The sequence below is a fragment of the Antechinus flavipes genome, chromosome 1 (genome assembly GCF_016432865.1).
Source record: "Antechinus flavipes isolate AdamAnt ecotype Samford, QLD, Australia chromosome 1, AdamAnt_v2, whole genome shotgun sequence".
Lineage (NCBI taxonomy): Eukaryota > Metazoa > Chordata > Mammalia > Dasyuromorphia > Dasyuridae > Antechinus > Antechinus flavipes.
This window is the reverse complement of record NC_067398.1, coordinates 229,301,030-229,315,776: the sequence shown is the minus strand read 5'-3', so window position 1 is coordinate 229,315,776 and position 14,747 is coordinate 229,301,030. Positions and strand designations below refer to the sequence as shown.

General features: G+C 32.3%; 1 protein-coding gene across 1 annotated transcript in view; it reads left to right on the top strand.

Moving 5' to 3' along the window:
- COPS3 (COP9 signalosome subunit 3) overlaps positions 1 to 14,435 on the top strand; it is a 36,823-nt gene extending 22,388 nt beyond the window's left edge. The window contains exons 6-12 of the mRNA XM_051997545.1: positions 1,901 to 2,080; positions 8,125 to 8,265; positions 9,276 to 9,449; positions 10,700 to 10,786; positions 11,707 to 11,820; positions 13,690 to 13,770; positions 14,119 to 14,435. Coding sequence (XP_051853505.1) covers positions 1,901 to 2,080; positions 8,125 to 8,265; positions 9,276 to 9,449; positions 10,700 to 10,786; positions 11,707 to 11,820; positions 13,690 to 13,770; positions 14,119 to 14,172 — 831 coding nt within the window. The 3' untranslated portion in view covers positions 14,173 to 14,435. The remainder of the gene's footprint in view (positions 1 to 1,900; positions 2,081 to 8,124; positions 8,266 to 9,275; positions 9,450 to 10,699; positions 10,787 to 11,706; positions 11,821 to 13,689; positions 13,771 to 14,118) is intronic.
- The last annotated feature ends 312 nt before the right edge of the window (positions 14,436 to 14,747 follow it).

Sequence of the window (14,747 nt, the reverse complement as noted above, 5' to 3'; positions counted from 1 at the left end):
CAAGCAGTCCTATACATGTTAAATATGTCACAGTATATCCTAGATACAATATATGTGTGTAGAACTGACAGTTCTCTTGTTGCATAGGAAGAATTGGATTCAGAAGGTAAAAAATAACCTGGGAAGAAAAACAAAAAATGCAAACAGTTTACATTCATTTCCCAGTGTTCTTTCTTTGAGTGTAACTGCTTCTGTCTATCATTGATCAATTGAAACTGGCTTAGATCTTCTCTTTGTCGAAGAAATCCACTTCCACCAGAATACATCCTCATACAGTATCATTATTGAGTATATAATGATCTCTTGGTTCTGCTTATTTCACTTAGCATCATGAACTAGGGATTTTAACATAAGGAAGTAAATTTGCTTTCATACAGGTTTTTGTTGAGATTTTTGGTAGGATAGGATTTGACCAGAATGTCACTGTGGAATTGTATATTTTATTCCAAAGGGCAAAAAATAGATAAATTGGGAAACAAATTAACATTGTGTATTAAGAAATTATATCCTATGAGGAAATCTAGAAGCATGGCAAGAAAATATTTGGGATAGAATAAATTGAAAAAAGAAATAGAGGTGATGTTGTGAATGGAATATGCTATAGAATATGCTTTCTACTGGAAAGAAGAAAAACATTATAAATGTAGCACAAAGATATGGTATAGCTGTGATAGAAGCTGGAATGCTTTCTTTTACAAATCTGAGCAGTTAATATATTTGTTGTTTGCCTTACTGATAATTTAATTCTTCAAAAGATGGAGAAAATAGCAAAAGGGAATGCTATTTTGTACCTGATTTTTCCCAGTAAGAAAGAGAACTGGTTGCTGCAGTTGAAATCATGAGAATCTTCAGAGAAATTATCTACTCTGTCTCAAAGGTGCTGCTAGAGGAAGAGAGAACAGTGGGGTGGATGTAGTCTGACACATACTTTTAAGTTTTGGAGAGAATTGATTTTTAGAGTCAAAGAGACCCTTAGCCCAAACAAAGTCTTAGTAGGAAAATAGCCAAATTTGGATGAAAAACTCTTGAGCATGAAATTTTGATAACAAATTATTTGGATAAGGAAGAAAAGAAAGAGGTCTCAAAAGAAACTAATGTCAATACATAGGAAACTTATCAGTCAATTTGGAATTTAAAGATACATGAAGGGACTCAAGAGCAGATTACTGAGTGTGAATCAAGAAAAGTGGCATAAGCCTATAAGTAGTGTCCGGAGTTTTCAGTGAACTGGGGCTGGTGATGAGTACTGGGAGTATTTTTTTTGTCAGTGATGTTGTAGAGGATTTTTGATAAGAAATTTACTTCTACCAATGCAAACTAGTAGGTCATTTGTAATTATAATCTTAAAGAATTGTCTTGGGAGCTTGGCAGGTTTGTGACTCATCTTATGTCACATCACTGGGTATGTGTTAGAGGCAAGATTTGAATGTAGGTCTTCTTGACCAGCTTCAAAATTTGAGACTTCTGGTAGTTGAAGGGCTTTAATAAGGAAGAATTATTGTTATTATTATTATTATTATTATTATTATTTTACTTTATTCCAGAGGGTAGAACTATATCAAGTAGTTGGAAAGAGGTAGGAATGGGTTTGATATAGGGGTGGTGGGGAAATCGTAGCAATTAGAATTGTCCAGAACTGGAGACTGATCTAAAAGATAATAGGTTACTTATAACTAGAGGTCTGAAATTATTTTAATTATCCAACTTGAAAACAAATTGATTATCGTCAATTCTTTGTGAATGGTTAAAAGAATAATGTGCTTTCCTCTTCAAATTTAGCTTTTTAAAATATAATGAATGTAGTATTAATGTAATATTAACACATTTCTCCCCTGAAAAATTCCTTGTTGGTGAAATTACTTTTATTCAAATTTATTTATGCTTTGGTCTTTTCTTATAGCTTTGTTTGTTGGCAAAATGCTTTAAGCCTGCCCTTCCCTATCTGGATGTGGATATGATGGACATTTGTAAGGAGAATGGGGCTTATGATGCAAAGCACTTTTTATGTTACTACTACTATGGTGGAATGATCTACACGGGGCTAAAGAATTTTGAAAGAGCACTCTATTTTTATGAGCAGGTAAATATTTCTTTAACTTTTATGACAAAGCAACATAATTTTATATATTTGATTGTTGTAAGAGGCTAGAGTTTTGTGGATGGATATTCCTTTTGTTTTAAAAAAATATATCATTAAATGATGTTTTAATAGTTAAAATTATTTGTGAAATATGGATAGTTTCTTTGATTCTCTAATTTTTAAGGATAAATGAACAATATATTTGTGAATACTATAACCTAAAGAATATCCAAAGGGTAATAATCCTAATCGAAGAAACCAGGATGTTGTGATATAGTCATTATAATTACACACACACACACACACACATATATGTATGTAGTACTTTAAAATTGACAAGTTGACCTCCTTGTATCTCACATGACATAACTACAGAATGACCACTGAATTAGAGGTCAAGATATTGAAGTTTAGCCATAAGTAGCTGTTGGGCAAAATCATTTCATCTCTCTAATACCTCATCCAGAAAATAAGGAGGTTGGATTAAATGATTTCTAACTACCCTTTTTTTCCCACTCAGAAATCTTGTAATTCTTATTTATGTAGTAGATATTGTCCTTAGAATAAAAGACTGGTAAGAGGCCATATAGTGATATAGAATGCTGACTTCAGTTAGGAAGACCTGTGTTCAGGTCTCCTCTGATACATATTGGTGTGCCTTGGGGCAAGTGATTTAGCCTCTTTGTGTCCCAGGTCTCAGACTGTGGATTGCAAAACAGTTGTAGATATATGTTGGTAGAGGTTATTTCTTTATTAAAAACTTTACTTATGAAATCACAGATGACTAATAATAATATAGACAGAAAAGGCAACTAGATGGCACAGTATATTGAATACCAGGCCTGCAATCATGAAGGCCAGAATTCAGATTTGGCCCCAGACAATTATTAACTGTGTTACTTAATCTCTATATGCCTTAATTTCCTCACCCTAGTGATAGTAATAGCACCTATCTCCTATGATTGTTATGATGACAACATAATTGTTAAATGTTTGGCACAGTGCTTGGTACATAGTAATTGCTATATAAATATTAGCAATTATTACTACTTTTTTTTATAATAATAATTCTAAAAAAAAAGTTATTTTCAGTTCCAAATTCTTTTCTTCCCTCTATCCATATGATACCTATTATAAATGTGAAGTCATTCAGAACATTTTCACGTGAATCATGTTGGGGTCCCCTAACCCTTTCCCCTAAAAAAGTAAGAAAAATAAAGTGAAAAGAATATACTTCAGTCTGCACAGAGAGGTCATCAGTCTTTGGAAGTAGATTATACTTTTCATCATGAGTCCTTTGAAATTGTCATAAATTGTTGTATTGATTAGAGTAGCTAAGTCTTTCACAGTTGATTGTTATTACAGTATTGTTGTTTTTATGTACAGTGTTTTCCTAGTTCTGCTCAATTTATTTTGCATTACTTCATGTAAATCTTTTCAAGTTTTGTGACGCCTTCCCCTTCATTATTTTTTACAACGCAATAGTATTTAATCACAATGATATACAAATTGGTTAGCCATTCCCCAACTGAAGAACATTCCCTCAATTTTTAGTTCTTTGCTACCACAAAGAGAGCTACCATAAATATTTTTGTACATATAGATTCATTTTCTTTTCTTTGATCATTTTGGGATACAGATCTAGTAGAGATATTGCTGGGTCAAAGAGTATGTAAAGTTTTATGCCCCTCTGGACATAGTTCCAAATTGCTCTTCAGAATGCTTGGACCAGTTCACAACTTCACCAATATGTGCTTTACTATACCTATTTTTAATACATCCTTTCCAGCATTTGTTATTTCCGTTTTTGTCATGTTAGCCAGTTTTGATGTGTTATGAGTTGGGACCTAGGAGTTGTTTTAATTTGAATTTCCCTAGTTATTAGTAATTTAGAACATTTTTTCAAATGACAACTGATAGCTTTGATTTCTTCTGAAAATATTCTTTTTGTATCCTTTGACTTTTTTTTGATTGGAGATTGCTTCTTTTTATTTTTTCTCTCAGTATTTTATTTTTTTAAATACATGATAGTAAAGTTAATTTTCAATATTCATCTCTGTAAGACTTTGTGTTCCAAATTCTTCTCCCTTCCTTACCACTCCTCTTCCCAAGACAGCAAGCAATTTGATTTGGTTAAATATGTGCAATTCTTTAAAACATTTTTTTCATATTTGTCATGTTGTGAAAAAAAAAATCAAACCAGAATGGGGGAAAAACACAACAAAGAAAAAAAACAAAATAAAAAAGATGAAAATACTGTCCTTCAGTCTACATTCAGTCTCCATAGTTCTCTCTCTAGTTGTGGATGGCATTTTTCATCCCAAGTTTTTTGAAATTACCTTGGATCACTTTATTGTTGAGAAGAGTCAAGTCCATCAAGGTTGATCATCACACAATTTTGTTGTTACTATATACAATGTTTTTTTGGTTCTGTTCACTCAGCATCAGTTTATGTAAGTCTTTCCAGGCTTTTTTGAAATCAGTCTACTCTTCATTTCTTATAAAACAATAGTGTTCCATTACATTCACATACCATAACTTATTCAGCTGTTCCATAACTGATGAGCATACACTCAGTTTCCAGTTCTTTGCCATCACAAAAAGAGCTACTATCAACATTTTTATGGGTCCTTTTTTTTCTTTATGATCTCTTTGGAATACAGACCTATATAGTGAGACTGCTGGATCAAAGGGTATATACAGTTTTATATTCCTTTGGGCATAGTTCTAAATTGCTCCCAGAATGGTTAGATCATTTCACAACTCCACCAACAAATGCATTAGTGTCCCATTTTCCTACATCCTTTCCAATACTTATCATTATCTTTTCTTGTCTTAGCCAATCTGAAAGGGGTGAGATGATACCTCAGAGTTGTCTTAATTTACATTTTTCTAATAGTGATTTAGAGCATTTTTTTATATGACTAGAAATGGTTTTAATTTCTCTGAAAATTGTCTGTTCATATTCTTTGACCATTTATCATTTGAGAAATGACTTGTATTTGTATAGATTTGAGTCCACTCCCAATATGTTTTGGAAATGAGGACTTTATCAGAAATGCTGGCTGTAAAAATTGTTTCCCAACTTTCTACTTCCTTTCTAATCTTGGTTTTGTTTGTGCAGAAACTTTTTAATTTATTGTAATCAAAATTACCCATTGTATATTTTATAATGTTCTCCAGTTTTATGGCCATAAATTCCTCCCTTTTCCATAGATTTGATAGGTAGACTATCCCTTGCTCTACTTATTTGCTTCTAGTAGTCTAAATCATGAACCCATTTTGACCTTCTCTTGATATAGAGCATTAAATGTTGGTCAATGCCTAGTTTCTGCCATATCTTTTTCCAATTTTCCCAGCAATTTTTGTCAAATAGTGAATTCTTATCCCAGAAGCTGGAGATATTTCTTATTTTTATAAATTTCTGTTTCTAGTATATTTGAGAATTGAGATCTTTATTAGAGAAGCTTGCTTTTTTTTCAAGTCTCCTATTTTCTTTCTTATTTCAGCTACATTAATTTTTTTATGGGAAGCCATTTTAATTTAATATGATAAAAATTATCCATTTTATCCTTGTGATCTTCTGTATCTCTTGTTCAGTCATGAATTCTTCATAGATTTGATAAGTATTTTTTTTCCATGCTCCTCTATAATTTGTCCATCAAATCATTTTTTATGTTTACAAAACATACCTACCTTAAGCTTATTTTGATATAAGATGAAATGTTGGTCTGTATGTAGTTTCTGTCAGACTGTTTTCTGGTTTTCCCAGTAGTTTTGTCAGAAAGTTCTTGCCTCAACTATTTAGATCTTTGGATTTATCAAATTCCAGATCACTGTGGTAATTTTGTATATTGTCTACCTGATCTATTTCATTGAGCTACCATGTATTTCCTATCCAGTATCAAATTGTTTTGATGGGTTACTACTTTTTAGTATAGTTTGAAATCTGGTACTGCTAGGTTGGTTTCCTTTTTTTTTTTAATTGATTCTTTTGGTATTCTTGACCTTTTGTTCCTCTAGATGAATTTTGTTATTTTTTTCCTTGTTCTAATAATAACTTGACAGTTTTATTGATAGGGTCTCAAGTAAATTAATTTAGAGATGTCATTTTCATTATAATGGCTCAACTTACCCATAAGCAATTAATATTTCTCCAGTTATTTAGATCTGTCTTTATATGAAGTATTTTGTAGTTGTGTTTATATAGATCTTATGTGTATCCTGGCAAATAGACTCCCAAGTATTTTATGGTCTCTAATTATTTCAAATAGAAGTTCTCCTTCTATCTCTTCCTGCTGTGTTTTGTCTGCAATATATAGAAATGCCATTAATATTGTTACGAAGAAGGTGTTGCAGTCATAGTAAATCATGCCTATTGGGTATTTCTGAATGACTATTTTAAAAGCTTATATAATCAGATTTAGCACTTCTACAGACGCAATTCTAGAGGCACCGAAGTTTGTGCCAACAGCAAACAGCCCTACACACAGTATATTCCAAAGATAAATTGCAGTAGCAGAAACTTACTTGTGTAGTGTGTTTCAAAAGACTTCTCAGACAAAAGCCCTATATACAATAAGTAGAAGTAATGATATCTATATTTTAGTGATGTGAATAATATATAGTGAATCACTATATTTAGTGATGATGTGGAAACAGATTCAAATAGGTTAAATCACTTACTCAAGATCTTTCAGCAGAGCTGGGCTCTGAACACAGGTCTTCTGTCTTGGGAATCCCATGCTCTTTCTAATATATTATTATATTCCTGAGTCATCAAGAAAATATCATGTTCATTATCCTCTGTTTAAAGTATATCTCTGTTTGGAGCAATTACGAGGTGCAGTGGATAGAGTTCCAGCCCTGAAGTCAGGAATACCCGAGTTCAAATCTAGTCTCAGAACTTAACACTTCCTAGCTGTGTGACCCTGGGCAAGTCACTTAACTGATTGCCTCAGCAAAAAAAAGAATTAAAAAAAAAAAGACTGGATCCGCTTTGAGGCTTGGAGAGACCTATATGAATTGATGCTAAGTGAAATGAGCAGAACCAAGAGATGATTGTATATGACAACAGCAAGACTAGATGATGATCAGTTCTGATGGACGTGGTTCCCTTCAACATTGAAATGATTCAAACCAGTTCTACTTGTACAGTGATGAAGAGAACCATCTATATCCAGAGAGAGAACCATGGGAACAGGGTGGACCACAACGTAGCATTCTCACTCTCTCTGTTGTTATTTGCTTGCATTTTGTTTTCTTTCTCAGTTTTTCTTTTTCTTCCTTCTTGGTCTGATTTTTCTTGTGCAACAAGATAATTGTATCAATATGTATACATATATTGGATCCAATGTGTATTTCAACATATTTAATATGTATTGGACTGCCTGCCAGCTAGGGGAGGAGGTGGGGGGAAGGAAGGGAAAATTTGGAACAAAAGGTTATGCAAAGGTCAATGTTGGAAAAATTACCCATGCATATGCTTTGTAAATAAAAAGCTCTAATAAAAAAAAATAAATAAAATGAAGTATATCTCTGTTTAAGAAAGTAGGGAAATAAACAATCTTTTTTAATGTAACTATTCACTAGTTCAAAATTTAGTTTTGGAAGAAGAAATTTCAATTATCTCAAAATAAATATGTAAAAATTTGTTTTAAAAAAAATGCAAAATGACAGTACTAAATAAGTGAGGCATGTACTTTTCGATGTGAGTGTTATGTTTTATGTGAGAAGATTCCCATGCCCCGTGATTTACCACCTCTTGCTAGAAAATATCTATACCTACTACTATGGAGGTATTATGGAGCAGTTTAGATTACTTGGAATCAAGAAGACTTGGGTTCAAATCCCAAACCAGAAACTAGTTTTATGACCCTGGGCAGATCACTTAATCTCAGCATTGGTTTCCTTATTTGTAAAATAGCACCTACCATACAGGAATTTGAGGATTAAATGAGAAAATTTATGTAAAGAGATTTGAAAACCTTAAGTTAGCTTTTATTTCTAGTTTTAATTAAATCTAACATCTTTTTCTTACTCAGGCTATAACTACTCCTGCCATGGCAGTCAGTCATATTATGTTGGAATCTTATAAGAAATATATTCTAGTTTCTTTGATATTACTGGGCAAAGTTCAACAACTGCCAAAATACACTTCTCAGATTGTTGGTAGATTCATTAAAGTAAGTATTCTAAAGAAAAATAACTTGTACTTAAGAAAATTGTTAAGGTAAAAATCAATTTAATGTCATTGTAATCAGTGTCTTAAAAAGTAGAATTATTTTTTAAAATATCATTTGCATAGTGTGTTTTGTATTAAGAGCTTTATGTTCTATGAAGAATCAGATTTATGTTAGCCTCCGCTTAAAATAATTAAATTATTTAGTTAAATAATGCTTTAAGTTCCAGTTGAGGAAATTCTTCCCCAGCTGTTTAATCTTCTCATGATCCGGTCTTATATACAGCACTGCATTTCAAGTGGTTAGGATTCCCAGTGGTGGGTTTATTGAAATAACAAGGCAATCTGTTAAACATCCAGAACAAGTTTACTCTACTTACTTAATTGAAGTACTCTGAACAAGTAATGAGATGGCATGCCACATGGCAGCCATTCTTAAGAACCGGTTTGGGGAACACTTGAATTCTTCAAGTGACCCAGGGACTAATCTCTTATAATATTCAATAATTTCCTAATGACAATGCCTATACTTTTTGTTTCTGCATAAATTAACAATTTAGTTATAATATTAATATGGTATCGTAGCAAAAACATTTATCGTTAAGTGTTGTGAGGGAGATTCATGTGGTTCTTCTTACATCATCTTTTATTTATCTTCCATTGAATGAGCAATAGCTAGAAAAAGGTTGAGTATAAGAAAATCCAAAATACTGCCTTGTTACTGAATTATATGCTTCATTTTACTAGGTGATAGCCAGAAAATTTTGAGGACACTAATTTTCATTTTGAAGAAAAAAAATTACATTATCTGTTATATCTGTAATATCTAAGCCATTTTACGTTATTGCTAGTAATAACTTATGCTATATCTGAAAAGCATTATTTAGACAGTTTTTTTGTCCTTATTTTTGCATGTATTTTTAATAGTTTTTCTCATTACTTACAAAATCAGCACTTATTTGCTTTCTATAAACCTAACTTTATGTATTTGTTTTCTCCTTTTTAAAACTGTAGCCCCTTAGCAATGCTTACCATGAATTAGCACAAGTTTATTCAACCAATAATCCATCAGAACTCCGAAATCTGGTAAACAAACATAGTGAAACTTTCACTAGAGATAACAATATGGGGCTGGTTAAGCAGTGTTTGTCCTCTCTTTATAAGAAGAACATTCAAAGGCTAACAAAGGTAAGATGAATTCTCATACTTTGTCTCATGATTCTTCTGAGGCTCCTACAAAATCTCTATTCCAACAGTAGTATGGTAGGAGTTTCTGTTAGGAAAATGTTGGGTTTTCCTCTATCCAGAATTGAATTTGGGTAGCCAAGAGAAAAGAAGAAAGCAAATACAGAATGACTGGAAGGACTGAGGAATAAATCAAGTGACAATGCATTAAAGATGAGGTGTAGCAATAGATATTGTTTCAATGAATTAATATCAGTTTCCTTTATTCCCTTGAAATTTGTAAGTGTGCTGACCTTCAATGTGAAAGACACTGCTCTAATGTTTTTCATTAAAACAAGCTTTTCCATTAAGTGAGTTGAAATCCATAGCATTATGGGACTAAATTTTGTGGTACATGGATAAATGTCTATATAGTCCATGGATAAATGTCTATACTTTTTGGAATATGAAAAAAAATTTCCCAACTACCTATTTCTAAGTGTGCTCGCTTTTAATTCTTTAGTTTTTTTTTTTTATGGAAAACATTGTAACAGAAAATAAAGAAATGATCTGGAGTCTCGGGTCTAGGTTTATATATTGACTCTCACTTTATGTCTTTATATTGCCCTTATGATCCTGGACAAATCATTTAAACTCTGGTGCTACAGGGAGCTTCTAAAATTAAAAATTATAAGACTATTGTAGGTCTGTATTGGTAGAAGGAGTTCCCTTGTCATGGAGCTCTTTACATTGATTCTGGATCAAAAATAACTCCATTTTATCAAGCATTATTCTTGATTTTGTCAACTCAACTGGTTGCAGAACCTCAGAGTAAATGAATAGACTTTTTGGTAAGTGACTTAGAAAGAAAATTGAAGTTCATGTATTTTAAATCTAGTCAGTGCTAAAAAGTGTTATCCACTATTGGACATTTTATCAATTTTAGATATCAAAAGTTAATTTCAAAGGAGAGAAAGTTGGGACATTGGTTTCTTATATACTGTCAAAATAAGTGACCTATTTACTGCTTTTTTATTTTTGAAGTTTCTACTTTCGAATATGACTATTCGAATATTCACTGGAGAGTATAGATTTTTCAGTGTCAAATTCCACTCCATAAATTTTATTTTAAAATATTTTAGTATATTTTTTAGTATATTAATATAGTAGAATTAATATACTATTTCCATTGAGATAAGTTGAATTGTTTATCTAATAAATATATACCTCACAGCTGTTTCTAGTTATGTCCAATTTCTGCTTCTCAATTTCAGACATTTTTAACATTGTCATTACAAGATATGGCAAGTCGTGTACAATTGTCAGGACCTCAGGAGGCAGAAAAATATGTCCTTCACATGGTAAGCAAGGATATTCTTGAGATAATTATGTAGATGAAAATTGGCTGCTAAAAAATATTCATGCTGCCTAAGTAATAGGCAAAAATTCATGTATTTACATATGAACTTTAGTGTTTCAAAAGATTTTATCCGTGTCAGTCAGCCAGCACATATTAAGCACTGCATGCCAGGCATGGTGATGATCACTGGGGATACAAAGAAAAGCCAAAAACAGTCTTTGTTCTCAAAGTGCTCATAGTCTAATGGGGGAAATAACAAGCAAATAACTGAATAAATAAGATATAGTAAATAAAATGGAGAAAATCAACAGAGACACATTATTAAAATTAGGTCAGGAAAAACTTCTTGTAAAAGCTTAGATATTAGGTGACATTTGAAGGAAACCAGGAAAGGAGGGGAAGGTATGAGTGCTACCTTTACTAATATAGGTTATAGTTCCTCTTTGCTTTTTATGTGACCAAAAAATTTTATAATCTGGTTGACAGTTTTTTGGAGATGAATTTCTCCAATTTAAGCTAGACTAGCATTTGCACAAACATGGCATCTATCGCTAGGCCAGTAGGGGAAGCCTTTCCAGGGGTGTGTATGGCGGGGTTGGGATGAGAGAGAGAAAGAGATCTCCCTAAAGATTTTCTTCCATTAAAACCCAATTCTAGATGTATTTATATGTAAACATAAATTTTGGTTTTCCTGCATTTTTAACTGAAATTTACTACCTTCTCCCTTCAAATTGGAACATTTACTGCTGGCTGTACACTTGGTAAAGGTGTTTAAATTTTTTTTTTATTTTAAAAACCACAGTCAGAATTGTCCAACTGGCATGAACAGGCTTATAATTGAAGAGTCGTTAATTTTTACTTTAATGATTGGCATTATATGTTTAATGAAGCTTTATTTTTTGTGATTCCTCTTATCTATAGATAGAAGATGGTGAAATTTTTGCAAGTATTAATCAAAAGGATGGTATGGTCAGTTTCCATGATAATCCTGAAAAATATAACAATCCAGCTATGCTTCATAACATCGATCAGGAGGTAAATATTAATGTAAATGTTCTAGTGTGATTGAGATTTACAGGAATTAGAAGACTTCACTATTTCTGTACCTTAAAAATTCATTTTTAGTACCAAATGCAGGTACTTCTCAGATTACTTATGAGTTGTGTTTCAAATGTTTGTTTATAAATGTGTAATTCAGCATACATTTTCTCATAGAGGCAAGCTTGTAGAAATGGTAGTTAGATTCCCATTCAGCTTGGGCCTCTTACTGTTTTCAATTGCAACTCAACATCATTAAATACTGTTAGGAATACATAAACTCCTGTTCTTCCCATTCCTCTTTTCATCCCCAAAAGGATCACTTTCTAAAGGGAGGTGGCATTTTTAAAGGCTGGAGTTGATAAGTGGTGTTGTCATTACTATCTTCTCCAGGAGCTCTTAAATAGCAGCATGCTTGAGCATGAGTGACTTGTTAGCTCTCTAGATCCTACACAGGATAAAATATTTTAGATTAGTTAGCAATATCCTGTCTGCTTTCAGTTGGCAAAAAAGAGACAATTGACCTTATAACAACCTCCTTGTATCCTATCAAAGGAGTTGATCTTCATTAGTTGAGGATTACTTAGTTTTAGGGAGTTGGAAATAGAAGGAACTTCTTGTATAAATTGCTTTTTCATTCATTTAAGTTTTTGAATGCATAAAAGTCATTAATACTTTTATCTTAGATACTGATTTAAATGGTAAGTGTAAGCCTAGCAGTTTCCTTTTTTCTATTTTTTTTTATACTTTTGATTTTATTTGACTGATTCTTGATTGCTCATAGTGTCATTAGCTTCTACTTGCCCAATTCTAATTTTTAAGGAATTATTTTCTTCAGTTGGCTTTTATATTTCCTTTTGAATTTGGCCAATTCTAATTTTTAATGAGTTGTGTTTCTTCACTCAATTTTTGTCCTTCCTTTTCCACGCTATTGACTCTCTCTTGCAAAACTCTCATTTCTTTTCCTATTTTTTCTTTTACTTCTCAGATTTAAAAAAAATTTTTTTGAGCTCTTCCAAGAAGAATTTTTGGACTTGAAACCATATTTCCCTCTGAGGCTTATTAGCATGAAGGCATTTTGACATTGCTCTTTTCTGAGTTTGTGTTTTGATTTTTCTTGTCATCATAGTAGCTTTCTATAATCAAGCTTTTTTTCTTTTTTTGTTCATTTTTTTAGTCTGTCTTGTGGCTCTTAAAATTGAGCTCTACTCCTGGGACACTGCTCCACATGTGTTATGCTGGTACCTTAAGGTTCTGGCAATTTGCTCACTGAGCTGGGTTGACCTGGCCTAATTGAGTCTGTTGTGTCCTGGGTTCTGGGACTGGCAATTTGCCTTCTGGCCCAGAACTTTGTTGCTCATCTGTGTTACAGAGCTTCCTGATAGCTTGCCTGGATACCACCTGTACTGGGTTGTGCTCCTCTTTCCCAAGTGAGACAGACAGACTTTTCCTGAAGTTCTTCTAAGTTATCTTAAATCAGAAAATTGTTTCATTCTGTCTTTTTGTTGACTTTGTTATTTCAGAATTGGTTTAGAAGCTTGATTTAATGTTATTTCCAGTGGGAACTGGGGAGAGCTCAGGCAATTTCCTGGCTTCTTTCCAATATCTTCATAAGTTTCATAGTGAATTTGAAATCATTTTCACTTTTGTGGGCTTTTTAGATGGGTAGGTGATAATGCTGAGAGAAGGAAAGTATGAGTACTATGTTTATTTGTGTGAGAAAAAAAAGATTTGTTTCATGGCTTAGAATCCTAATTGCAATGTAGTTTTGCTTAATACACATGTCAATTTCTTTACATTTTGAATAAACTGTACTTTAAGCCAATTTCACTTTTATCATATTAAGTATAAATTTGTATATCTCAGATGCTGAAATGTATAGAGCTTGATGAGCGACTCAAGGCCATGGATCAAGAAATCACAGTGAATCCTCAGTTTGTGCAAAAGGTATTATTTTCTTCTTTTTTATTTAAAATGGGCTGGAGGAGAAAGGTATGTAAATTCCTTCCTATATCTGGAATATAATTAGGATTTCAGATTTTATAATATTGAAATATCAAAGTATCCTGTTATGTATCATGAAAAAGAAATATTTATATAGCTTGGCAATAAGACTTTCGGTTCTCAATATCATAACTATTAGACAGTTTTATTTAGGGAAGATTGGAGACTGATTCCTTGAAATGTTTTTGTATAAGAAGTGAGAATAATATATGAGAAAGATTATTGTAATTTTGGATAGATAAGAAAGAAATGGAAAAGACTAAGTATAACTTTTCTTTTCCTGTTTTGCAGAGTATGGGCTCACAAGAAGATGATTCAGGAAGCAAACCATCCAGTTATTCTTGAAATTTACATTTTCTGTGCTTTAAACTGAAAGAACCACCACTTGACCATTGGAAACTATGAGAATGGCAGAGAGGACTGAAACTGTTTTATCTGGACATTAAGAAATTAAATTTTGTTTTGACATCTTCAGTCCTATATGCTTTCAAAAATTTTCTCTCTGCAAAGAAAGGAAAAGATCTCAAAACTTTTAAAGTCTCTTGTGAATTTATTTATCTTCAGATTAACATCGTTATTGCATTAAATAATCTACCTTTTGTTTTAAATGGCTTGAATGTTACTGTGTTCCTGTAGTACTTCCCTCTTCCCCTCCTTCTGAAAACAGTTTTCTTTTGTGAGAAACAGGGACATAAAACTAGTTACTATTTGAAAGCTTTTTTGACTCCTTAAAATCAATGATAGTTTGGTTTTACAAAAAAGGGGCGGGGGGGAAGAATAGGGTTTACTTGAAAGGCAGAAGCTATTTAAGACTTTATAGACTTTATAGACTTGGACATTGCCTACTAGATTTGGCAAAATTAGTTTTAGTTTTCAGTTTTCAGAGGAACCAAAATATTTACACAGTTTGCTGGTACTGG